Source organism: Acanthopagrus latus, chromosome 18 (assembly GCF_904848185.1).
Source record: "Acanthopagrus latus isolate v.2019 chromosome 18, fAcaLat1.1, whole genome shotgun sequence".
NCBI classification, from domain to species: Eukaryota; Metazoa; Chordata; class Actinopteri; order Spariformes; family Sparidae; genus Acanthopagrus; species Acanthopagrus latus.
In genome coordinates, this window is record NC_051056.1 from 6,984,463 (window position 1) to 7,012,371 (window position 27,909).

The 27,909-nt window shown below is 39.6% G+C and overlaps 2 protein-coding genes across 3 annotated transcripts; both read left to right on the forward strand.

Moving 5' to 3' along the window:
- Window positions 1-1,651: 1,651 nt before the first annotated feature.
- igbp1 (immunoglobulin (CD79A) binding protein 1) lies at window positions 1,652-6,278 on the forward strand. Its single transcript, XM_037077870.1, has 3 exons — window positions 1,652-2,167; window positions 3,871-4,188; window positions 5,577-6,278. The coding sequence occupies exons 1-3, from the start codon at window positions 1,691-1,693 to the stop codon at window positions 5,847-5,849; spliced, it is 1,068 nt and encodes a 355-aa protein (XP_036933765.1). The 5' UTR covers window positions 1,652-1,690; the 3' UTR covers window positions 5,850-6,278.
- Window positions 6,279-8,876: 2,598 nt separating this feature from the next.
- On the forward strand, window positions 8,877-27,668 carry abhd18 (abhydrolase domain containing 18). 2 transcript variants are annotated; one of them, XM_037077274.1, is made up of 14 exons: window positions 8,877-9,034; window positions 11,319-11,427; window positions 13,280-13,364; window positions 13,460-13,560; window positions 14,975-15,050; window positions 15,142-15,226; window positions 16,071-16,098; window positions 17,286-17,424; window positions 17,614-17,703; window positions 18,756-18,857; window positions 19,400-19,596; window positions 22,033-22,154; window positions 23,666-23,828; window positions 25,873-27,668. In XM_037077274.1, the coding sequence occupies exons 1-14, from the start codon at window positions 8,905-8,907 to the stop codon at window positions 25,928-25,930; spliced, it is 1,485 nt and encodes a 494-aa protein (XP_036933169.1). In that variant the 5' UTR covers window positions 8,877-8,904; the 3' UTR covers window positions 25,931-27,668. The 2 variants fall into 2 exon arrangements, with proteins under 2 accessions (XP_036933169.1, XP_036933170.1); XM_037077275.1 differs by having other exon boundaries at window positions 22,036-22,154.
- The last annotated feature ends 241 nt before the right edge of the window (window positions 27,669-27,909 follow it).

A 27,909-nucleotide genomic window follows, 5' to 3' on the forward strand; every position in this document is an offset into this window, starting at 1 on the left:
GTGCTCATATCTAGAGCCCTGTGATTATGTTTAGTTAGCCTTGGTTCGTGTTACATAGTTTAGGTTAGCACCCCCACTTTTTTTTATTGCACCCAATACCCATCTTTCACCACTGACTTTATACTTCATAGTTTGGTTCTGTTGAGTTATCTTTAACAAATCATTTGTTTACTTAAGCAGTTACTATGTGGACCTTCCTTCTTTGTTGTGCTCCTGACTGAGCTGGGCACAAACACTTCCTAAAACAATTTTGTCCGTAAATTTCAAGGAAAAAAAGAGGTCAGCAGAGAGACTGAACATGTCTGAAACATTAGTAACTGTGAATATATTGATTATGGCGAATAAAACATATTGACATAAGACAGAGAGGTCAGGAGTTCACAGTTTTAAAGTTGTCTTTTGCCAGTCAGTTATCCCAACCCCAAGATTAGCTTTATAATCTCCAAGGCTCTGTTGACTGAGAACTCCCTCAGTATGCTTTGTAACATCTGGCTAATTTTTGAAACTAGTTCCAAAGTATAAAAAAGATGAAGCAAACAATTCAACATTATACCTGTTGACAAGTTATTACGCAGTTCAAAAGAAACACGACCCTGTTTTCATCAATGTCACAGTCCATTTTTAGATTATTGGTTTAGTTTAAGATGAAGGAGAATTTTGTCGATAAAAGTAACATCCAATAAATTCTGGGAAAAAAAATCAAATGAAAAGTATGACAATATGAATGTCATAAGGTACAAGGTAGTTTAATTCATTAATTAATACTAATTCATTCCAGGAACAAAACTTCCTGATTTGCACTGAAAAGTATAAAGGAAGAAAAAGTGCTCTCCTCTCTGTATACTGTACCAACCAGCACTCTTTGATGGAATACTTCATAACCAGACATATGATGCTCGTGTAGTTTGAAATCATTCATAAAAATGTACAGTCAATGTCAAACTAAAACTGAATTCTCAAAATAACGCAGGGTGTGTCAAGGCCCTACGGACTGATTAAACAGCTGCTGCACATTTGTAAAGAAACTGTTATAGTGTAGTGTAAACTCGAGTAACTCCAGTGAACAATGGGCTTCCAGGGCTCACAGCAGCCTGCTTTGCTCAGCTGGCATTTGGAAAAACACAATGAGTATAAAATGATCAAATTTACAGACCTCAGAAGCTACTTAGTGAGTTAGTTAGTCACTTTTGGACCGACTGTTGAGGAGCATTACAACAGAATTACACCTGCCAGCCAGACATTTAGCAAGGCTGCCAGCTGATCACCTCCTTGAACACTTCACACATACTGACCATTGTTCACGTGTTCACCAATATGGGTCTGATCTAGGGCTCTTTATTTGTGACAGCAGATGTCACTTGTATTTTCTTTTAGGCATTGCGGGGCTACAACTGCACGTCATTCAGTTCTTTCATTTAAAAAAAAAGAAAAAAAAAGCAGAAACTTGAATGTTTCTCACCAAAGAATGGGAAAAAAATAATCAATGAAGTCAGTGCATTCATAACCAGTCCCAAAACGTTTAACAATAACATACAGTAGTAGACTTTTATTTTCCAAAGGTATATGGTCGAAAAGAGTGTTGTTTTACTATTTGGCCTGTAGTGGGCAGTCATTTTCCTAAAACATCGGGCTGGACAAAAAAAAGTACACAACAAGAGACGAAGAAGACGGAATCCGGAAATGTGTCAAGATGGCGGAATGCGAAAACAACAACGATGCTACACAGCCCACAGACTCTGAGGCGGAAACCCCTAAATTATCCGAATTGCTGGATAATGGGTGGAAGATATTTGAGGAGGTAGACAGTACAAACGAACCGCTTGGTTCGAACAGTATCCAGGTCAAAGTTAAACGCGGCATAAGTATGTTGGAGGAAGCGTCTAGAATGGTTGCTCAGCTCGACCTGTTCAGCCGCAATGAGGAGCTGGAGGAGATAGCCACGGCAGACCTCAAGTACCTGCTGCTGCCCGCCTTGTTAGGAGCTCTGACCATGAAACAGACGAGCCGAGAAAAAAGGCTAGATATAGTTCAGTCGGCCCAGGCTTACTTTACGGATTTCCTGAAGCGATGTAAAGAGTATAATGTAGCACAGTTTGAACTGCCAAATTCGACGAGTGAAAACTCAAGTCCTGACGGCGCCTCCGAAAATGGATTCTCCACAGCCACGGTAAGTGGTCCAGCTGAACATTATACGAGTAGAAATGACAGGCAGCTCGGGGCTCAGGCCCGCCCCCATCACCAGGACACGGTGGGAAAATCACGTGTGTTTGATCGCGCTTCTTTATCGATGAACAACGTTAACATGCCATTTGGTTATATTACATCATGCTCTATCTTGGCATCATGTCTGTGACAGATTCTACCCATGTAGACATTAAGACTGTAGTAAACTGCTGGCACGATGTCCATATGACTGTCTACACGTCGTTTTCAGGGTTGACTTTTGCCAGGAAGGTGTTGGTAGAAGTGGGCAGAATCTCTGGATGAAGTGACGCAGCAGTCGCGCATGACACACGTGAGAAGCGTGTCGCATACCTGCTGACATGAGGCTGAGAGAGGGAGGGAGGCTTTGTTGGGTATTGGGAAATGGCCAGAAAGAACACATGCACATAAAATCTTATCACAGCTATGGAACATGAAACATCTTTACACTCACGTGTGCATGAAAAAGCTTGAAAATGTCTGTTTCTGTTATTGGTTATTTTATCGGTATCTGACATCAGGGTTAGGTAATTATCGAAAATCAAGAACAGTGGGAAAAAGAATCATATCGTGCATTGGTTGCCAGTGGAGTCCAACCAGTTTTGGGCAGTCTGCTCTCCCGACCAAGACTTCAGTGAACCTTCCCAAGAAAACAGCTTCCCTCCCCGCTAGTGAAGGCCAGACAGGGTCCTCTATTTACTGAAGTTACTCTGTTTCAGAGGGGTCAGATTATTGGCCTACATAAAGTAAACAACTAAGGACACTGCTGAAACCATAAAATTGGGTTAACTGTCCAACGCATTATTAAAAATAGGAAGAATAGTGGTGAACCATCATCCTCGAGGAAGAAATTTGGTTGGAAGAAAATTGTGAATGATTGTGATCAGAGATCACTTATTGTTGGTTAAATCAAATTATAAAAAAGAAAAATCAACTGTAGAATTGACAGCTATGTTTGAAAGTAAGGGCACTTCCACATGCACAGTGTGAAGCGAACTCAGGGGATTGGGAATAAACAGCTGTGTAGTCCTAAGAAAAGCATAAAGATTGGACCCTGAAGCAATGGAAAAGGGTCACGTGGTCTGATGAGTCCAGATATACCCCATCCCAGAATAATGGGCTCATCAGGGAGAGAAGAGAGGCAAATGAAGAGATGCACCTATCGTGCCTTGTGCGTACCGTGTGAGCCTGTGGGGGCAGTGTTACCATCTGTGGTTGATTCAGTTGGTCAGGTCCAGGTTATGCAATGTTATATGTGCACAAAAAATGAGGTAAGCTGAATACACTGAATGACCAGGTTTTTTACATCATTGGATTTTTTTCTTCCCTGATGGCATTTCAAGATGACAGTGCCACGATTCATCTTGCTCAAATTTTGAAAGAGGATTGGCTACTACAGAGTCCAACCCTAACCCCACTGAGAATCTTTGGGGTGTGCTAGAGAAGACTGTGTGGCAGTGGCGCGACTCTCCCATCATCAATACAAGATCTTTGCGAAAAATTAATGCAACTCTGGATGGAAATTAATGTTGTGACATGACTTAAGCCACAGCGTTGCTTTGATAGATGGTAATAAATAAGGACAAATTACTCACAAACAATGTGTCACAGCACAATTTGAAAATAAATCAGGTGATTTGTTAAGTTCATGTGTGCTTGTTCTTTCAGCCGGACCTGGTTACCATGGCAGCACAAAGACAAGCAAAAATTGAACGGTACCGTCAGAAGAAGCAGCTGGAAACCAGACTGTCAGATATACGGAAAGCTGTGGACAGCGGACAGGCCGAGGATGAAGTCTGCAGAGAGTTTTACCTTCTTAATGTCCGGAGATGGGTCACTCTTAGTCTGGAGGAAATAGAAAGCATTGCCCAGGAGGTGGAGATCCTCAAGAGGATGGATGGTCTGAAGCAGAGCACTGCCAGTCAGCCAGCTAAGCCAGTAAGGCCTCCCATGAAACCCTTCATCCTCACCAAGGACGCTGTACAGGTGAGAGTGTGTGGGAGAAGTTTTAGGGGCCAGCTGGCACTGAACCAGCCGCATGAAGTCATTTAATGTCAAAACAAGCAACACATGCTGCTGGTGATTCCAGTATAGCATAAACATGGTATTTGACACAAAGTTGGCAAATGGTGGAGAATGTGTATTGCATGCGTATAGACGCACACATGGCAAATCTCCATTTGACAGAAATAGTGTCTCTAGGATTTTAATTTGTGACCAAGATGGAACAAAAAGACAAACAAAGATTGTGATGTGCAATCTTTCTGTGCACACTGCACTCTCCTTGCGCAATTTTTCTGATGGAAGACGTGAAGACAAGAAGGTTTTTGTGGGGATGTGTATCATTAGGATTTTATTAATACAACTACGTGTTTGGCTCTTCATCAATATTCTTACTGGTTGTTATTCACAGCCAACTGATTTCTTAAATCATTTGAATCTATCTCATTTGGAATTTGGCAGTTAGACAATCATGAGACACTTTTGAATGATTTTAGTCTATAAAGTGGGGGCGAGGACAAAAATAGCGTTTTGAAAATTGAGGGAAATTTTCCCTCCCTAGTTCAGGAGAAATTGTACCCTAAACAATATACCTAACAGAACAATATCTGCTCTCTGTGACAGGAGTTAATTTTTTTCAGTAAACCCAAGGTGTAGCTGGCAGTGTAACACAAAACATTTGCATGCCTCACATTTTAGGTTTCATCTCTGTAGCTCATTCCTGTGTAAACTGATAAAAGGATGGCAAGATAAGGAGCAATAAGTGCCTCACAGGCATGTGTCACTTTGCATCAACCACAATTATTAGATCCCTAGCTCATAAACTTCACATAAACTACTTGTCCAATACAGATGAGCGAGTTTTTTCAAGGCACATGATAAGGCAGGCAAAACACAGGACAGGGTGGAGTAAAATCAAGGTGAAGTGACACAGAATCACAGTTGAACACAAATGACAAAAATGCAGAAACCTTGAAGGTAAACCAGCTGAGGTAGTGAACAGGTGAGGGAGCGGAAATAATTAATCCTGGCACTATATAAGGAACTCTGTGGACATGTATTCAATAAAACAGGAAATACCTATTGATTTATAATTGTGCTTATTTTTTAATTTCAAAAGAATTAAGGATACCAGTTAATGGTTTAGCGTGCAGTATACGATAGCAAAAGCCTGAAAATAGAGCCCTGTTCTCTATTCATCAAGCTGAGGATTATTTTGAATCGAAAATCCATTCAGAATTGAATCAGACATCCAAAAATCGAAATCCAATCATGAGGTTTGTCAGAGATTCACACCCTACTAGCTTCTTTAATGTGCTGTGCAAACACTGTTGCACAGCATGCGTGACAGAATGTGTTTGCTTCGTCCACAGGCTCAGGTGTTTGGGGCTGGCTACCCCAGCCTTCCCACCATGACAGTAGATGACTGGTATGAGCAGCGCAGAACACTTGGAGCCATGCCTGACCATGGGACACCCAGAAGGATTGCTGTGGAGGAGGACACTGATGCAAAGGAGAGGGAAGAAGAAGAAAAAGAGCTAAAGACTGAACGTGATGACGAGGAGTCTCTGCTGAAGGCCCGAAACTGGGATGACTGGAAAGACACTCATCCTAGAGGTTATGGAAACCGTCATAACATGGGATAACTGATCCCAACACAGTGTGTGTGTGTGTGTGTGTTGCAACAGACCTGTCACTGTCGTCATTTGTATTCCTATCAGTCCTGAAAGAGGGTGTTCTTTATCATTTTGACCCTTAAAACTGTTGATATGTGAAAGTCACCAAACCAAGAATCACCACAGCATCACTAGCCTGTTAAGTTGAGTTGAGTTTATCTGCAGGTAGGCACTACAGCTGATTTACCGATGTTACATTTTCTGTTTGACATTTACAAGGTTGGACTCAACAATCCTCTGGGACCACAAACATGTTTTTGAGTGAGTCTCAAATAAAAGAATCTACACTGGCTGGCCCGAATAGAGCCAAGCCATGATGCCAATGTTTGTGTTCTCATGTATTCCCCCAACACTGTCTGTAATTTTGTCGCATTGAAAGAATAAAGAGACTGATCAGACTATGAGACAAGAAAATCAGTATGTGAGAAATATGGTAACAATCTCTACAGTTATTAACAGTTAATAGAATGTGTGTGTTCTGTTTGAAGTCATATCCTCATGCCTAAACAGCTGATTAAGTCAATTGCCAATGACTTCCATAACAACATAAATCGGTTCCCAAAATTACATGACCCTTGCAGCATATTAGAAACTGGTTTATTGGTACCTCCTTGTACACTGTGTATTGTGTTCAGGCAAGAAAAGTACACAAGTCCCTATTTTTACATCTCTTGGTGTATAAATGAATTCATACTTACCAAAGTTTTTGGAATCGGTCCAGTGGATCACCTCAAATGGCAGCCATCATATGACTGCAATGGCTGCAATGTAATCCTGTGGGGCAACTATCGGAGTTTTGTCCACCACAAGTGCTTGTTTTAGCCAATGACAGGCTTGATGTTGTGTCCAACAACGTAACAGAAACGGTGCCTTCTGGAAACACCCTTTTGTTCAAGATCTGTTTTGTTACCAGAAACAAAAGTCCCGTCAAGGAGAAGTCTTGCACTGAAATGTCATGAGGTGAGCGGTCACAGTTGTTGCCTCATATAGAATGTTAAATCAGTTAAATAGATAGCCATGACTTCAAGGAAATACTTGACTCCAAACTCCTCTCTCCATCTCTGACACATTTCCACCGTTGTCTTCCTGCAACCACTCACATCTGACCATTTCAGCACAAGACTTCTTCTTGAGCAAGACTGTTTCTGGTAATACAAGGTTATTATTATTTAGAAAAAGAAGACTGCTCTGCAGGAATTTTTTCTGCACCAAACCTGACTTTCTCTGTTGCAGCTGTAATAATTATTACTGCCACTAGTGGTCAGCGCCTTACCACAAATGCAGCTTGCACTGTTGAGCAATATAGCTGTTTATCTGATGAGCACTGGCTAGAAATATAAGTTGGAACATTTTTAACCATTAGTAATGTGATGTATATCATTGTGAATTGGATTATGTAGTGGACATTAAAGGAATGCAGCCCTCGATCTCTGCATCTCCATCTGTCCCTCGACACCTTTCAAAAGAGTGTTGAGACTTGTACTCCAGAAATATGGTTCTAGAGTACAAGTCTCAACACTCTTTTGAAATGTGAACAAAGGTTTTGCTAGCTGAAATCCTAATACTCTTAAGATATCGCTCTGCCAACTAGCCACTGACTAAACATAAAATTAAAAGAGTGAAGAAGGTAAACTTTACATTTAAAGGAAAGGAAAAGATTTTGCGAAAGAAAACGTAATAATAATACTTATATAGTTATCTTTTTGGACACATACATAACATGAAACAAGAAAAAGACAATGACACAGGTTTTGAACTTGGAAAATATTTTATTTTCACTGTGCTGAAGTTCAGACCATCTTATTTGTCAATTACAAATTTAAATAAATTGTTAAATTGGGAAAATCCAGAATGTGTCATTATTTTAAAATGGGCTGATGTTATTACTAATTGGTGCAGAGTTATTGAAACATTTCTTCCTTTGTCTTAATGTGAGGAAACTGTGCATTTAAACAATTGGACATTGTCTTTCGATCTGTAATGTGTTCATGTCAGGTCTCAGATCTCAGAAACATTCCTTTATTTAAATAATCACTGACTTGAAGATCAACATGATTTGAAAAAACGCCAATTTTAGTGAAGCTTGACGTCTGTTTTAGTAAAGCTTTCACTGCTGATGCAGTTGATCATGATATTATAATTGACTTAAGAATTGTTCCCTCATGGAAAAGCCTCTGTGTTTCCATCAGTAGCTTTAAATCTTGAAAAATAAACGTGGACCGCTGCTTTCTACTTTATATATGGTGTCAGGTGCCAGCATTATAAGAGGACACATAGCTGACACATCTCTCTCCTCTGAGTTCAGTCATGTAAATGAGCTGGTTATCTGTATGAATGATATCAGTGACTGGATGTCCAGGTATTTGTACAGGTGAACTACATGTATTTGCAAGAATAGGCTTTGCTCTTCACTTTGAAAAGGCATGCCAGGAACAGAGTAGGTATGATCAGTTGAACATTTTTTGAAATCACCTGTACCTGTATCATGAATTCATGCCAAGGAAACTTCATCTCAGCTTGGTTGGAATGACTGGTTTACTTTGCGACGTCAACATCAGTGTTGGATCTCACTTACGCCGAAAAAATGGCCCATCTCATGAATGTACTGCAGAGGTTAGGAATAGGATGCCTAGCCACAGTTTTCTCTAAAAGTATCAAGTAGTTATAGAGAAAACCATTTACTGCCTATTTTTAAAGACAATTTTTACTATTTACATCCCTGTGGTTCATAGTGTGACAAATATTTCTAATGTGCCATGCCTGACAGTTGTGAGTAGATACCGGTACAGGTTTATTTTGAATTGTTGTGGACGGATGTACACACTGTCTTGTAGTTTGACAGGTTGCATAGCAGAAGCTTGACATCAGGTCACTGTATTTCTTTCCCAGGATGGCGAAGGGATGACCCGCCCAGCTCTGCCTGTGATTGGCTTACCCCTACAACTACAATTCCTGACCAATCTCAGTCTTTATAGCCAACGAATGCAACGAGTGTTAGCCAATCAGAGGCAGAGTGGGGCGGGTCATGACTTCACCACCCTGGAAAGAAAATGAGCAAACCGTCCGGACTGTAGTCGCTCGCACCCGGAGAACAGCGGCTGACAGCGCTCTCTTCGAAGAAAGGAGCACAGACGTCGTGTGTACTGTGGAGTATTGTAAGTTACAGTTTGCATCAGCCGTGTATCTGTCTTTCTGTGCTCCGTCTGAGCCCAGTCTGTAACGAATGATCAAAGCTAAGTTAGCTAACTTAGGTAAGTCCAACTTAGGACAACAGGGCCACGTTCTTCAAGGTCCAAGGTTCATTCAACGGCATTTCCCATTCTGCAACACCGGCTTGAACAGCGTAAAGCAGTCGTTCAGCTGCGGTAAAGCAAACATGCGGTCGGCGAAAATAACCTAGTTTATTGTCATCCACTTAATTTGGTTGGTTGCTCGAATAACAGAGCAAGCTTCTTTAAAAAGTAAAGGCTGAATGAGTCAAAGAGTCAACGGAAGTTCAAAACGCTTGATCGTCACGTGATTGAAGTACGCTTGAATCACGTACACCTGAAACAGGAGGAAGGGTCATGACGTCACTGAATGTTGCTTTGGGGTCAGACTGCGGTGACAGTTGTATTTAAGTCTATTGGAGCGCCATGGAAAAAACATTTACGTTTGGCAGACACTTTTGTCTAAAGCGCCTTGCAGTAATTCATGCTCATACACTGATGGTGGTGGCTGCCATGGAAGTTTAGGGTTCAGTATCTACGACATGCAGACCAGGGGAATCAAACCAGCGACCTTCTGATAACAAGACACTGGCCCTACCCCTTAACCACAGCCGCCCACCAACCCACCATATCTATGCTGTATGGTTTCTGACGAATAAATAAATCTCTCTTTTAGATTTATAAAGAACAGTAGGTTAAAGAAATTGGTTCTTCATCACAAGTCATGCGGCGTAGACATGTTGGGTTTTAGTGTGTTTCTTCATTCATCTCCCATAGACTTGAATACAGCTGTCACCATAGTCAGGCCCCAACGTAAGATTCACTCATGTCATGACCTGGCTTTGTTTGAAGGTTCTTTGGGTAGTTCAAGTAAGTTCTTCCTGGGCCATTTATATGTGTAAACACACGGAGACAGAACCGCCATGTTTGGCAGTTGATTGTCAACAAGTGATTTATATATTGATTGAGTTACAAGTTCTATACAGCACGTGTATGTTGTGATGTTGATCTGAAAAAGTAGAATTTGCCAGTATTTGAGCATAGCATGGCTAATGTTACTTTGGTGAAAGCCTCCCTTCAGTCAGTTTCTCTTCCTGTCTGACGGTCAACGATTTTTCTCCGACAGAGAATGCAGTGTGGTTATTAGATGTAAATCATTACCACTGCAACAAGACTGCTATTCTAGCTAGGTCAACATCACTAGCATGGATAAGAAACAGCATTAATATTAGCAGGGGTAACGATTAGTGTCAATCAAACAGAAGTTCTGATTGTGTATTTAGAAGCCGTAGATTTGGATTTATGGTCAAACTGTAAACTGTGCTGTACATTTATGGTAACTTGACAATTTCACTGCAAAGACTTTGTGTTTAAAGATCTAAGATCTTCCACTGTGCGGGGCCCATAGAGTTTGCCCACGTGAGACGAATGCCAATTAAGCAGGCTGACTTCTAGTTCAGTGCCGGGCTAACTTTAATGGAGATATTGAATGTTGCAGCTCTTCTAGACATTCCAAGTATGTTGGACAAAATGGCTCAAATGATCATAGTCAAACAAGTCATGCAGTGGGGGGTTGTGATGCTCAAAAAAATGTATCCACCCTTTTACAGCTGCTTCTTCCCCAATGTAAGCTTACGGGACTCTTTTGGGGCCCCAGTGCATCACATGACTTTGTTATTACAGGGTTTGGCCACATTGAAAGTTGGTGTCAAAACCTGCCAATCTTCCTTGGGGCTTGGTCTGTTCTGTGCGCAGCCTCTGTTGCACTCTTTCCCCTAGAAACTGATCACATTAATGAGGGAAAAGTATTTTTAATTTCACTACATTCCACCTGTGCATAGTAATGTGGACATTTCATGGTTTAGGGAATGTGAAGTGCCAAAGTGCAGCCAGTGTCAGGATGCCAGTTTAGCCATTCGACTGAACAGATTCCAAAATGTTTGTACCTATTAGTCATTCACACAATTACATATGTTAACATAACGCCAATGTGTGAAATGCCAGAATTACCCTTTATTTATTAAATACATTTTGACATTATGTTGAGTATGACTGTGTATTGCATTGAGGAGATATCTACTGAAGCTGGCAAAACAACCACATTTTACCATGATGACACACAGTCACACACACACACACACACACACACACACACATCACACATCACACCCCCTCATCTGAGACAGTACTTTCTGCTCATTCTGAATGAAGTGTATCTGTGTCCGTGTAGATGCCAGGTGTTGGTCCATGGGTGTGAGCCGACTGGATGTATTTTACAGAAGGCTGCTCCTCACCAAACTCTTCATTGGGGGATGGGGGAAGCCTGAAGATCTCAAGAGGTAAGTAAAACAACACAGCAGCAGTGTTTCCTATCCATTGATTTATTTGTGGCAGTGCACCACAATATTAGAATGGACTTTTTTTGTTTTATTTTCTATATAAAATGGGTTCTTTGAATGCTCGGTTACATTCAGTTCTAGAAGTTGTATTGAAATTACATTTTTACGTGTTCCCAACACACAATTAGAAAAATGAAAAATAAGGAATGAAACAAATAACCATAACAAAAAGTGTTTATAAACTGGGACTACTGCCTGCAGGTCATATACCTCCATGAGGCATACAATTGCTGGACAGTGAAAGTAGTTTACATGCTTAACAAAGCCTAATAAAGCAATTTTTGATAAAAAGGCAAATGTATAGCTGTTTCAGCCACTTCATAGTTCTCTTTAGCACACAAGAAATGCAATCCAATGGTGCCAGTTTTGTCACAATTTATTTACTTTTTCAGTTACTGCAGCCAATAGATGAGACATTTGTGAAAAATCAGTGGCTCTGTAATCATTTAAGCAGACAAAACTCTAACCCCTAGATTCCACCAGATAGGTGCCCGCTGCGCTACATCTCCGCCACGCCACTTTAGTCTATGTGTCAACTTCCACCAGATTCGGTGCACTGTGTATCTGCTCCGTCCCAGCTCCAGCAGTCCGGAGCCTTCCAGCACAAATACACAGGACTTCTATTTCTGGCAGATGCCAGAGCACGACGCAGCAATTCAGCCAAATTTAGCACAGAGCACACAGGAAGTCACGCATCGAAACAACAATATAACATCTGGTTATTTTTCAAAATATAACCCTCCGTGTTGACGCCAGCACACAAATCTCAAAAAAGAGACAATCACAAGCTCTTCTTCCAATCCTTCAGTCAGGATCACTTCCTGTTGTTGTTTTTATAACACATATACCTATAACTGCAGTCGCGAGTGATTATGTGATTATTGCGGGAACTCCTCGGTCTCATGACGCCAGCTGTCAACCATACTGCGCCATGGCAGACTCAAAACGCAACCAGTGGGGTTTGGTGGACGGCGGAGCAAAACCGGATCGGCGCCGTAACGCAGCAGACACGTATCTGGTGGAATCACAAGGTCGGTAGTCTATTCACCGGTCAACAACAACATTAAAACCACTGATGAGTGAGGTGATTAACATTGATCATCTCTTCACAACTCCATGTTCTCGTGGGAAACCTTGTGTCCTGGCACTTAAGTGGAAACCACTCGACACACACCAAACACTGATGTAAACCACATAAATGTCAGGGGAGACAACCAATTGGGAGTGCTGTTGCCAGGAGGCGGTTTATGTATCCCAGTAGAAGGGTACACCCTGCACCACCACACAAACTTCCCAATCCCAATCTGATAAAACATCTGTGGGACCTGCAGGAACATCATCCCAGCGTTACCATCGTATATCCCTAGAAGTCTTGTGTACGTGTCTTGATGGGTCGGAACTGTTTTAGCAGCACAAGGGGAACCAGCACAGTATCAAACAGGTGGATTTAACTTTGTGCTTGATTTGGTGTAAGTCCAATCTTTGTTAAAGCCAGGGGTTGGTAAATTATTTGTGAAACATTTCTTGTTATTTTTGTAACATGCCGTCAACAATCCTGACAGATTAAGTGAAAAATCTACTTTTGGGACTGAGGTAAGTTCGTGACAGCTAAGAAAATCTGTGCAACTTTGGTTTGAACTATATCAATGTTGACATTTCATTGCCTCACAAAGCGGTTAACTGTTTTAAGTTTTGTGTTTCGAGTTTTAAGAAACTGAGCTGTAGTTTCAGGAAATGTGTTTAAACTGTTAAACTGTTGAATTGATATGTGCTTTCTCGCTTGTGTTCATAGAATCTTTGAGTTCCGTAAGATTATTGGTGACAGAGAGAAGTGCAAGTATCTGGTGCCCGAGGACTATCCGGTCTACATAAACAAGGTACTCCATCTGTTCTCGCACCACTGCTCTCCAGTATCACTGTTAACTTGTAGTCTTACAGTTGTGTGTGTGTTTGTTTGTAATCATGTGTCCAGACAGAGGAGCACGCCGACTGTCAGATCCACGATGGGTTCTTCATCTCTCCTCTGGAGCACTTGGTTCCGGGAATCCTGCCACCAGAGGCCGTCAAAGCCAGGTAGAAAACACGATGTCGTCACCTGCTTCTGCTGATGTGATGATGTCACAGCAGCAGATATGAGCCCTGTTAACAAAAAGTTACATTACGTCGACTGATAAGCATAAAAGATTAAAATGCATGTTCCAGTGTTTATTCGATTAACAGGCATTGACATGCCCAAAAAAGAGTAGGAAGAAGTATACTTATTTACTCCTACCCCTTCTCCACAGTTTGGCTTTAAATATAACATCTGGCTTTAAGTGGCCAAACAAATCAGCGTAGGCTAAAGTTTAGTTTAATCCGAGTCTGAGCACCCAGACTTTTTTTCACATTTCCAAGTGGTCCAGATAATTGCATGTGCACCAAATTCTATGCAGCCTATGAGGTCAAACGCAAAAAAACGATGACTTTAAACAGCTAATCTGAGCAAAAGGAATAAAGCTGCTATAATTAAAAACTGGAGAGAAAGACTGGCAAGAAACCACAGCTCACTGGTTGTGAGACCCATTTCTGTGCTGGTCCCATTCACACATATGCTGCCTGCTCAACAATGCGAGCATCAGTCCAAACAAAAAAACTGCTAAATATTATGTGATATACCAAAGTTATGTGCACTTGTTTGATTGTCAGGTCAGTATGAGGATCTGTATCGTGATTTGACATCATTACAGTCACACTTTCAAACACTTTACTCCTCTCCTCTCTGCTGTTTGTGTGTTTCACTGTGAGAGTCCAGACAGATGTGTAGGTTTGATGACCGGATGTGTTGTGATCTGCTGCACCTGTTTCTTTCAGGAACGTAAAACTTTGTAGCTGAGGGTTATGAATTGTGCATGTACTTTGCATTTACACATCCAGGCCTACCTTTCCTTTTGACTTAATGTTAAATGTATTAACTAACACATTCTTAAACATGGATAGAAGTATATGGATTTAGATATACTGATTTCTGATAAATAGGCTATATATATATTTTTTTTTACAAGTGTACTGTGAACACATTCTGTAGCTATCGTCATTCAGTTGGAGCAATTTAAATGTGTGTAACATAAGCCTAAACAATATATCATGCATCACATGATTAAATGCATAAGCCTATGTTAGAAAATATAAGTGTAGAATTAATTTAATGTATTGTTTATTATTTATTTAAGTAAGTTAAGTTAAGATTTTTAATAAAGTTAAATTGTCTGACTCATAGTGGTTAATAACATCAAATATTATGGCAGCCGACCAGTGAGTCAGTGGTGAAATCATCAGTCAGGTTATTGTCACACCAAGTAGCCTGACAGGGATAAGGTTATATTCCCAGCATACATTGCCATAGTATCTGAGTGTGAACCATGTTGAACTTGCTTGTCTATTGAGTTTCACACACACTGTTAATTTACTAGAGACCTGTTTGGAGTCCTCATAGTGTGTGTTGTTTCAGGTTCCAGTTTATAGTTCCTAAGAGATGGAAGAAGAACAGACCAGTATGTATCCACCTGGCTGGGACTGGAGACCATGTAAGGATTTTCAAAAAATATGTATAATTAAGTTAGTTATTCATAATCATACTGCGGAACTCATTTATTTGTGTATGTGTGTGTGTTTTAGTTTTTCTGGCGCCGCCGGACCCTGATGGCCAGGCCCATGATTAAAGAAGCAGGAATGGCCTCTCTTCTTCTGGAGAACCCTTATTATATCCTTCTATTGTATTTTCACACCTGCTTCCTTGTTTTTTCTTTAATTTTTACGAAAGTTATTCTTCTAAGACAGTCTCAGAGAAACTATAACATATTTTTCATACTACTGTGCCTCTATTTATATAATAGGATTTTTTCTTTGGTGTATAGTTTTGATTAGGAGTCAAAATAAAATATATCCAAACTATAAAAGATTCAGTTATTCCTGAAAACATGTATTTGCAGTTTAAAAAGATAAAAGCTCGAATAAAAAATGCTAGTAATTTTTCAGTTTGATCATTTGGAGTGAGTAATTAGTTTGATGGTCAAATGCCCAATGAGCATTGGTTGAAGGTGAGTATAGATCAGCCAATCACATCACTGGTCTCAATCAGCTGCTGAGGCCAGTCACAGGGAAACGTGCCAACAAGAGCTCAACAGATGAAAGATGTATCTTCAGAAAGAAACAGTTCTACTGTATCTCGCATCCAATATGGTCACAACATGGTTATGGTTAATGTTTGCAATGTTTGCTGAATTTCGAGAACAAAATATTAAATGCTGCTTTTGCTTCAGAGAAAGGTAGAATGTAACAATAACCATTTGAATGACCCTCCTATCTGTTGGCGCCTCTCTGAGTTAGAAACTACAATACCACACAAAGTCCAATGCCAAATTTCAGGGTCAGTACATTAATCAATAAGCCTAAAAAAAAATATGCTGTTGCTTACAGCAAGCCCACATATGAAAGTGTTTTCACCAGCATCTGAATATCATCCTCTGCTCATGTTTGTGTCTTGTTCTCTTCATCTGTTGTGCTGTCTGTCACCTTTTTCTTTTATTCCTTAACTGATCTTTTACATGGCTATCGTAAACCCAAAGACCAACTGTAAGTTCACTCATCTTCAAACATGTGTGACTTGATTGACTAATTGATAACCAGTCTCGCATTTGTTTGGGCTTTCAAACTCAGACAGAAGTACATCTTCAGCTTATATTTGACTGCTAGATACAAGACACCATGCTAACTCTGCTCTGTAAGTGATTTTGGATGCGTTTATGTTTCTTCTTTCACATCATGAACCCATTCTAACTGAATTTAAAATAATTAATGCTGCCGTCATCTATAAAGGATCAAGCAACAAACTGCTCAGAGCCGCCTGGCAACACGACAGGGAGTGATTGTTAAGTACTTAGATACAACCCTGATTCCAAATCAGTTATGATGTTAAATAGAACAGTGCAATAGGGTTAGGGTTAGCTAAAGTTTTATTCAACTGAAGAAGGTACAAAGGCAAGATACGTTATGTTTTATCTAATAGTCTTTATAATTTATTGAAGATCTAGGATGGTGCAACAAAGACTGGGAAAGATATGTATCGTTTCAAACCACTTGTTTGGAACGTTGCCCTGGATTATTGGTAACAGGTGATAAAAAAACACATGATGGCATAAAGGATATTACTACATGACCTCAGAAACACTATGGAATATTTAACAGATTTTGGTCACTGATGCAACTTGCTGATAAAAACAAAACAATTATTGGTCTAAATGCAAATCAAAAATCAGATGCCATAAACTCTGCTGAATTCAAGGCCTGAGCTCATTGGAGACCGTCTGTCACAAAATGGAAAAGTGTGCTGTGGTCTGACTAAACCAGATTTCTTCAGCCTGAAGAGGAGAAGGACCATCCAGGCTTGCCAGCACAAAATTCAAAAGCCAGCATTTGTGATGGTGGAGGGTGTGTTGGTGTTCATGTCATGGGTAACTTTCACACATATGAAGGTCCATTCTGGAACACTTGCCGCCATCCACATGACTTCTATCAAATTCAGAATGACTGTATAAAGTTATCCATCTAAACGTGAAATATCTTGTCTTTGTACTGTGGTCAGTTGAATATAGTCCAACAAAGGATATATAATCAAATCATTGCACTCGGTTATTGTTTCTATTATACAGAAGGTCCTACTAGTTTTGTAATCAAGGTTGTAGATTTTCAGTGGATATTTGATTTAAAGCTAGGATTCATTCAGTGTAAGTAAACAGGGACATTATTTGTGGGTTTTTTAGGCGTTCCAGTCTGAAGAATGTGTCAGACCTGTTTGTGATGGGAGGGGCTTTGATTCTGGAGTCGACGGTCCTCCTTCGTTGGCTGGAGAGAGAAGGCTACTGGCCACTAGGAATGACTGGCATCTCCATGGGAGGATATGTGAGTCAGCAACACAGCACACATTTTACCATTTTATGTACTGGAGCACTTTCCACTATGATTTCCTGTTATCAAACCCATATTTATATACCTATAGTCATATATACATGCATACCAGCATACAAATACAAGTGGGTACAGCGTAATACTTAATCCTACTCAAAGTTAATATTGTGTATTTGTGTGCAGATGGCATCCCTGGCAGTAACTAACTGGCCAAAGCCGATCCCACTGATTCCCTGTCTGTCCTGGTCCACTGCCTCCAGTGTCTTCACCACGGTAACACACACACCCGACACACTGTGGATCAATGAGAAGATATTTACTTGTTACAACAGAATAAGAGTTGACTTCATAACATTGTAGTGAGGGGTTCTACATGTGCTACATCTCTACCTACTGATGAATGTAATATGACACTGTGCATATACATTGCAGTTTGATTGAATACAATAAACAAATAGCTGGCTTAAGACGATTGCATACCAAGATGTGATTCTGAAATAGAAAGTGTTGGGTCGTTTGTTCCCAGTTAAGAACAACAGAGTAACAAAGTCAAATATAACATTTTAAAACACTAAATATATTGTGTCTTTCTTGTGTGTTTGTTTAGTTTTTGTCATTTTTGTAATTATGGGATACATTGAGAGACTTTTAAAACTTTTTGTTTTATTTTTTCTGTATTTTGAAAAAAGACTGATGACGGAAAATGTATAAACTTACCAGAATGAGCCACTCTCATTCATCTCACTATGTAGGTTTAGTTAGAATTGTAATATTTACAGTAGTTATGAGGTAATAATACAAATTTCTGTAAGTGAATGAATAAGCTGTTCTCAGAGGAAAATATGGTCCCAGAACACTGTTTGAAGTTAGAGTGGTGGCAGGGTCCGCCGCATATAAACAAAGTAAAACAGTATAAATTGTGTCGTCATTTTGTTTATTCAGTTTATTCAGTCATGAAAACAAGGAGAGTTTGATTATTTAGTTTGTTTAGGCAGAAAAACATCCATCAGTAATGACTCTTTCTCCTCTGAATAAAAGTTTTTCTCTAACTACAGAGTGCAACTTTAACAAAAGCCTTCAAATGTCCAGGATGTCAATCAAGAAAAGAAAAGGTTACACTAACTCCAACTGCTGAAGTCTCTTTATCAAGTTTTCACACACTTAAACACTTTAGGAGCAATTCAAAGGACTCAATGTACTAACGTGTGTGAGTGTTGATGTGAGATGGTCTTTCATGTTTTTTCCATTTATGACTGAAACTGGAGCCCTGTGTTTGTGTGTGTGTGTGTGTGTGTGTGTGTGTGTGTGTGTGTGCATGTTAACAGGGAGTGCTGAGTAAAGCAGTGAACTGGACAGAGCTGGAGAAGCAGTATGCCATTAACTCGGTGTATGAAGAGGAAATCATGAAGCTCTTGGGGTACTGCGGGGTATGTTATCCCTCCACTTTTCTTCACGATCACGCAGTGATTGAACATGACTTGAACTTTAACATGGTGTTTGCATTCTCATGAGAACAGTAAATGTACAGATGTTCATGTAGCTCCACAGATGCTCACACAAGCATACTTGGCTTTGTTTCCTTTCAATATGAAATGGTTTGTTTTTGAGAAAGCAGAAAATGACTTCCGTACTAGGTTTCCTGAGCAGCTGTTACCCCCAAAGTCTGACCACATGAGAAGTCTTTAAGCTCTATTGTATTGTAAGCCATATAGCTCTATGGTAATGTGATTGGTGTTTGTTATTCGCTCACTCAGACAGAGATTAATGAAAGAACTGTCCATCTATCATTACCATCAAACGAATGATCCTGCAGTCTGATTTGGCTTTTGAAAGAAGCTCTCCAATAATCGCCACAAGGATTCTGCTGGGGAACTAAACCCTCCACTAACCAGACACTTACACAAACAGACATTAGCATCACTAAGTAAAAGTGTACCTGTCCTTTGGTCTGTGTGTTCACCTCTGTCAGGCCGATTCCTTTAAGATGGGCCCAGAACTAGTGAGGAATGCAGACTCTTTAGAGCATCTGCTCTGCCTGTCTGGAGATGACAGGGAGTCAGTGGGCCCAAAGTGCAGAACAGGAGGGGAAGCAGAGGCTGGAGACGGAGTACACCAGTTCTTATCTGCAGTGAACGGCAGAGGGACAAGCTTGGACACTCTACCGAGGTAATGAACTGAACTTATTGTGAATACAAGCTACTGAATGTGTTCTTTACAATTCGCAAAGACGAGGATTCAAATATCATGTTGTATTTGTTACGCCACATATGCTCAAAATGTATTATTTTTTATGACGAAACAATTGTAATCATACATTAGTAAGGAGCACAATTTAATAGGCAGAGGTGGGACTAAGCCACACATGTGCAAGTCACCTCTAAGTCTTAACCTTCAAGTCTCAAGTTACCGTGGGGACAATCAAGCAAGTCAAGTCGAGTCCCTGCTAGGGCTGTGCGAATAAAATGAAAATTGGTTTCCTCTTTAACTTCCTGTGCCTCCGCTCCCCTTGGGCTCCCATAGTTTCCACAGAGATACAAACACAACAACATGGCAACAAGCGTAGAAGAGTACGCTCACAAAAAGGCACTTAGTCTCATCAATTTTAAACTGATTTGGTTTTGTAACGTCAGACCTCAAACACACCACAGTCCACTGCAATTGTTGGTGGGAGAAATGTTGCTCACAAACTCCCATTGAAAAGCAGCCAGCATTAGTGGAATCATTTGCCCATTGTATCCCCAATGACGAGAGAGGGGCCCGGTGGAAAGCCACTATACATGCAGTCATGAAAACAGGCAGGCTGACAGCTTTCAGCCCCAGGTATGTGCTACCAAGCAGCAGTTGCCTTGCATCACCTGCACAACTGTACCCATGAAAAGATAGCCAGAGAGTTGGAGGGGGTGTCGTTTACTCCACTACAACAGACTTATGGTCCAGCTGAAGCATGCAGCCCTACTTGAACTTGGAGATGTTCTGTGTTACTGTCAGAGAAGGGAACATTTGTGCAAAAGACTGTTTAAGGCTAGTGGAAAGCTAGCCAAAAAGTTACACTTTCACTGTTTTTATTACAGTGGCGGGGCCCGCCAGTTTCTTTATAAGCTTGTGTTTGGTTGCACTTGAACCCCAAAAGGGAATTTCCAAAAATTTCCATAAAAAAAAAAAAGTCTAATACTTTGAAAGGTTTGGACACGATATGGATCATTTCAAAGTTTGAAGGGAGATTCTAGCTGAAAGCCTTCATGAAAATGTTTGTAAATCTGGATTTTTTTAACGTTCGGTCCCTTAGCTTGAATGGGGAAACATTTTTGGTAAATGTTAAATATTTCTGAAAGAATGAATGACATGAATGAGAAAGGTCTAGCTGGAATGTTCTCACTGGGCTTAATTTTTTGATGTCTGAATGAAGCTTGTACCTTTTTAAAATATGGAAGGATGGTCCGGGGGAAAAAAAGAATGAATTTCATATTGACTGCCTCCAGCAACCACTAATAATAGGCCCTGCAAATAATGGTCCTGCACCATACAATTTCAAGATATTGTGTTTTCAAAAACATATCAAACACGAACAAAAGCCTTCCATAATATTGAAAAAAAGTTCTTTCTTTCTTTGTTTCTTTCTTTCTCTCTCTTTCTTTCTTTCTCCATTGTGTAGCTGTGTTTATTTTTAAAAATGTAAAATGATTACGAATAAAAATATACAATAATCCAGAACTATAATTTGTATTATGGCTATATGGATGGAAGCCTTGCTTTCAACCCTGTTTTTTTTGCTTCTTGATTGCGAGAAATACAATTATACATTAATTTCATTTCAGTCATTCCTTATTGCATTTTGAAATGTTTCTGATATTTGCTATTTTATGGCATTCAATAACAATAAGAAGCTAGCCCATTCAATGATTGCAAGGTCAACAATAAAGCTTGCAGGGAGCCAGTGAACTGAAGCCAGTACAGGGCTAATGTCCTCTCACTTTTGTTTTCCTGTGAAAAGACAAGCTACTGCATCCTGGACCAACTGCTAGCCTGAGATGGAGGCCTGGCTAGCACCAATATAAAGGTCATTACAGTAGTCAGGTCGGATGGTGATGTACGCATGTATAGAAATCACTAAATGATAAAAAGTCCTTGGCCTAATTAAAAGCATCAGCTGGATAAAGCAAGATGTGATCACTGAGCACTTTTATATGTGGTACCAGGGAACACTGTACCATATGAGGGGCACAACATGCACCACTGGGTCCAAATATCAGGAATAAGTTTTACTCTCATTAGAATATAAAATGTTGAAGGCCATGCAAGCTTTGATCTCCTTCAGACAGTCAAATCATAGTTTTAAAAACCAGGGTTGTTAAAAATACTTATTTCACAAAATGTTGTGTTGCGGAGACGATGTCTTACTCCTAAATTGTAACAATCAATCAAAAACTATTACAGTCAATCCATCTACCATACCGTGCAGGAAGTAATCCCACAGTATGTTTTAGTTTTTGTTGTTTTGTTTTAACGTTAGTTTGAATCATCACAATACAGTTACTTGTCACTCCATTTACAACAATTCATCATAAAGGTTTCACCTAAAATCCTTTTTTTTTCTTTTCCTAGAAGACCTCAGACAAACAACACTATGGATTCAGCCAAATGCTGTCGGCCATCGTTGCATAGAGAGTCTATAAGCTTTATGAAAGGAGTGATGGATGAATGCACACACATGGCCAACTTCTCTGGTAAGTTTTATGCTGCAAACAGTCACATTAACAAGTATTTCTGGCAGCTGCTTTAACATAAATAGGACAGAGAAAAGGAAGCATCATAATGGTGTAACAGGTGGTATATAAATACACTGTAGATAGTGTGAAAAAACCATATTCATATTGTACCCATTTTCATGTTCATGCTTTTATTTTAGGTGTCTACTAGAAAATGTTTTCATGTTTTAATGTTCAAAAGACATATTCTTTTTCTCATAGTGTACATTGTTACAACACCTTTATTCATATTCACCCTGAAACACTCAATTCTAGCCCAGTCCCCCTTAAGGCCTGAGCCAGCACCGCTGACAGTGTATTTAATAGTTTATTTTAGATTATTAAATTATATTATAATTTTAGCAATACCATTAACTGCACTATTATTATTATTATTATTATTGCATTACATCGCTATCTTCCCTTTTCATTATCATCATGATATATAAAATTAATTATGATAACTATTGAAAACTAAAGTAACAGTATAATATGATGATAACAATAACAATTACAACAAAATGGAAAAAGAAAGTTAAAAATTGACTAAATAAAAATAATTATTTGTCTTCATTATGATAAAGACGTATATAAGTTTGTAAATCTGTAATGTGTATTAATATGACTACAGTAATAAAATAATTGAATATAACAATAATAACTACAACAATGTTTATAATAATAATATAACATTGTTATAAATAAAACATAGACAAGACAAGATGTCATTGTTGAATTATGTTTTCCTTCTTTTGATTCCATGCCTGTCGTATACTTGTGTGTATGTTTGGTATGTATGTTTGTTTTCTCTGTGTGTGTGTGTGTGTGTGTGTGTGTAAATTATGATTGGTTGACAGGCAAAAACAAACAATAAATGTGACTAATATGAACAGGTTTGTAATAAAAAAAAAAAAATACTAATCTAATAATGATCTATTGCAGTGTACTGGATGGAGGGAGATACATTTTCCATAAAAAATGTGATCCATTAATGAAGTGTTTCCACTGTACAAAGTGAACAGTGCAGATTAACTGATGTGTTACTATCCACAAAGGTTAGACACAATTTGAGTCCCTGTTTGTGTCTGGCAGGAGCAAGGAGTGTAATCGAGTGACATTAAAGTGAGTCATAAAGGTTTTCATGGATCACTGAACCAAATTTGTAACTTTTGAAATTTTAACCAGCACACAGAGCTGCTAGATACATGAATACACACACTAAAGGGCAAAATATAGCTATTCAAGTCCTCTGTGGTGTAAAAATGTGAAAAATTCATTAAAAATTATTTGGAAATAATAATAACAACAACAATAATAATAAGTGCTTTAGCGGTCAGCTGGCAGAGAGTTCTATAGCTGAGGGTTCCTGACTGCAAAAGCCTGGACACCTTTAGTCTTGGGACAACAATAGTATTGAAAATTGTCTAAATTCTGACTCGTCCCACTGGCAGCATGTATTAAGATTGTATCTTTCCTTCCATCTGTCCTAGTTCCTGTAGACACCAGTCTTATCATCGTGGTCCAGGCCAAGGAGGATGCCTACATCCCTCGTACAGGAGTCCTCAGTCTGCAGGAGATATGGCCGGGATGTGAAGTCAGATATTTGAATGGAGGACACATAAGTGCATACCTGTTTAAACAGAACATCTTCAGGTAAACTGCTGACCTAGAAACAATACAAAGATGTGTAGGTGTTAGGTGTGTTAGATATGCCGACTTTAACAGTGCCTACTAAACATACAGACACACTCTAGAGACACACCATAATTAGCTCCTTTGTAGTATAGCTTAGACTGTTAAAGTACTATACTGTATTTTAGGAGTAAATGGTCAGTACAGCGATTAGTTTGGACTTTAAAACTCTGTCCCTGTCATCCCTTCTTTCTCATCTGAATAGCAACAAGTAATTTGTGAGTAGTTCAGGATGAACTACTATGAGCCAGAGAGGGACGGAAACATTTCATTTAATTGTAGAGCAACATACAACAGAAGATCCATATCAGATTATCACATTCAAACACTTATACACACACAGGCACCAGGGCCTTTGTACCGCTGTTGTTGGTTTAAATAATGTTAATGTTTCCAATTCCAAATGAAACTTTAGCTGTTGTCTGGATAATGTGCTCACACCACCTTGTGACATCAAGAGGACTGTGGTCTGTAGATCAACATGACCAACAGAGTGATGAGTCTTTTCTAGATCTAGATCTACATCAACTGCAGGAGTCAGAGTCCTCTTTAAGACCACATCAGTATATAAAGCTGATCAGTTTAATATGATAAAACATTGGTACATCCAGTATTAAGCACAGGTAGCTTGTGAAAACTGCAGCATATTAAGAATGCTACAACTGTTAATTCATGTGTCAGATACACTTCAAATTAACATTTCATTTATTCATTTTTGGGAGGGAACTGATATGCCTTTCAAACTGCAGACCACATAAATAACAAACTAAGGCATACCTGGCCATTTGCTTTTTTTTCATTTGCTAATTAGCCTCCACTTGGACTTAAGGGATAAATTCATAATTTGGTTTTACATATGTGGATATGATGTACAACTATATTGCAGCAGTGCATGCCGAGCTCACATGGAGGAGGAGTGTGTCCCATGTGTCATTCGTAAAAGTAGAATCAAGGTCCTGTTGCCAAGTGGTTCTTATCGCTGCCAGTGATGGCCAATACAGTTTTGAAGTACAGTTGTGAAGATTGGACATTAAAAGAGAGAAACATATCAGCAGGATTGACTGGAGATTTTTGAGGAAATTGGGATATTAAATGCTTTACCTAATGCCTGACTAAAAATCTAAAAAGTGTGTGTTGGCAATAGCAAAGGTTTCAGTCAGAAAAAGATAGAGGGTGAATATCAATCTCCCTGAGCTACACCTGCTCACTAGAAGGAAGAGAAGAAAAAAAAATGCTAAGTGATCAAACTTTTGTGGTCTCAATTCAGCTCCGGGGGAGAAGGGATTACTTGACTGCCAAAAACACTGACAAGAGGTGAGAAGAACAAGCAGGCCCACAATGCAAATATTTTGTCACTGACCCCTTCCCTCTAAACCAGAACATTTAGATTTCTGCCACTTCTTCCGGCGGCAAAGAGTGTATAGCCCCAAATTGCTAAGGATGTTGACTGACCTCCTCCACATCAGACTTTGTACTATGGCCTGGATGTTATCCAGCTTGGTGTGCAGGTGTGCAAAGGATGACCTGAAGTTGGCAGCTAACACTGCTCTGTGCTGTTGAAGCACATCTGAGATATATTTTGAAGTTAGCTAGCAATGACGGAACTCTGCTGCTGAGTCTTTTTTAAGCTTGATTGCTGACTGATGTTGATTGCTGTGAAGCTTAAGAATGTTTCTGTTGACCACAACACTCAAGCCGACTGTCCATCACTGTGGGGATGAGTAGATGATGATTTCATTTTTGGGTGAACTTACCCTTTAAGTCCAAAAAAATCTTAAAGTATACTTAGAAATACATGAAAACTAGGAACACAATTACAATCCAGTGCAAACCCATGTTGCAGTGAACTGTCCTGTAAAGCTTATCCTTACACACTGTATTGGACAGCTGTTTGACATCTGTATCCCATGAATGTGGATATGTGGAATGTGAATATTCTACTTATTGCTGTTTTGTTGTTTAAGAATTATATATCTTATATCTTAAAATCTTTTCTTTTTTCCAGACAGGCCATATATGATGGATTCAACAGATTTTGCTTGAAGTACCCCAACTTGCACTAGTACGTGGCAGACTGAAGCCCTCTCCTCTCTGTAACAGCACCAGGATCTGTGGCGGCACATTTGCAAAAGCGATGCCTGTCCACCGACCAGAAGCCTCTGTGAGCTCTTCTACTGGGACATGAGGAGTCTGAGTTTTACAGCTGAGGACAGTCACTTTCTAATTCTTTATTTTTCCTACTTCCACAAAGGGAACCCTGTTGCACTCAAGAAATATAAGTGACTGAATATTGTGGGATGTTCAGTCTTTGTTGTCAAAGGAACACATTAGTGTCTTGTTTCACTTTTGGAAACTGGTATTAACAGACTAAATTGTGGGGCAGTGTGTGTTCTCACGTGTTCACTGACCATCCAAGTGTGGCGGTGTTATGTTGGGACACACAAACCTTTTCCTGTCATACTATATTGATACCATATGAGAAAAATGTCAGCTCAGTGTTGTATACCTACTACAAAATGCTGATATGATTCATGACATCAAGAAAGCATGTGGTATAAGTGACAAAGAAATGACCTGCATTCACATGGTGGATTCACAGGAAACAATGCATGTCATTTGATGTCATTTATATCAGCCTCACTGTCATGACTGTAATTGTATCACAGGTCTGTTAAGTCACTGCTCACGGTATCATATTTCCAGACTCCACATTAAAAGCTCTCTTTCTACCAACTACTGATAAAAAATAATATCTTTTCCTCGAGCAGCTAGATGTTCCATTGTTTTCAGCAGCTAGTCTTGGGTAGTTGCTTTGTTTATGTGCTGATGGGCCGTGAGCAGGTAGAGCACTTTTCTGCAGCTTTAACCCTTAAATGCATACCTGTGGTCTTTAGCAGCCAAGGACTCAACACTGTGTTAATTTCTTGTACTTCTTCTTTTAACAACATTCTGGTCTCAAAATATCAAAAGTGAAAAAGGGCCTGTTTTTCTAATGTCTCGCAAGAGATCTGGGGTGTGTAAGAGTTCTAGTTTTTATTCAGGGCTCTATGCAAGTGATGCGTTTTCCTGCCTGGCCTTGAGCCCAGGCAACATGAGTGGCTGTAATTACTGTACTATACATGCAATACTTGCTCTGAATAGGGTTACTATCAGTGATCAGCAGGTTATGTTAAATTTTCCCCACCTAGCCTTGAGACGCCAACCGGGCTTTACTCAGTGTTTTTCTTTAATTTGTGTGTGTGTGTGTGTGTTTCTCTTTCACCTACAATCACCCCTCACTTAACTGTGCCATCTTGTTGTTTGATATTCTGTATATAATGTTGTTTAGGTAATGTTGCCACTGATACAGCAAACAGTCTCTGTTCTGACCATGCTGTTTGTAGTCCTCCAGCAAATTCATGCTGTTTTTAAAATCTAAACATTTATACAGTTTTTGGAACTAGGCATTGAATGATTATATTCCTGTTTTGATTTTAAAACCTTTTGTTTGTATGACCTAAAAAAGTGTTTTAATGTTATGTGGTGCCTGCATTTCTATGGGTTTTAAATAGCCTTAAGCACACCAATAAAGTGATGCTACAGATCCAGAAAACACTGCTGTGCAAAATGTGTCATTTGGAAAACTACAGTTTAAAGGTAACTTTAGTGAAAGTATTTTTCCCATGTGCAAAGCCAAACTGCCACTGTATTACTCCTGCTAACAAGCATTGTGTGTGTATCCAAAGCCTGATATATCTTATTCCTCCGTGCCATAGAGCTCTGTTGTTGTCCAAAACTATTAAAACACAACAATAAGCCACACTGTTGTACACGGTGACATGTTCTGTCATTACCACGAACACACAAACAGTAACCCATACACCTGCAGCCCCAAATACCTACTATAGCACCGATTTTGGATCAGTCTGCCACAGAAAATAGTTCAAATCAAAGGCACTTTTTCCTTCTGGTCAAACACTTAAATGTACAGAGACCAGGGGCTGGTCGCACCAACAGTGGTTTACTGTTGGACGTAACTTGCCATTCTCAGTCCGACCTGACA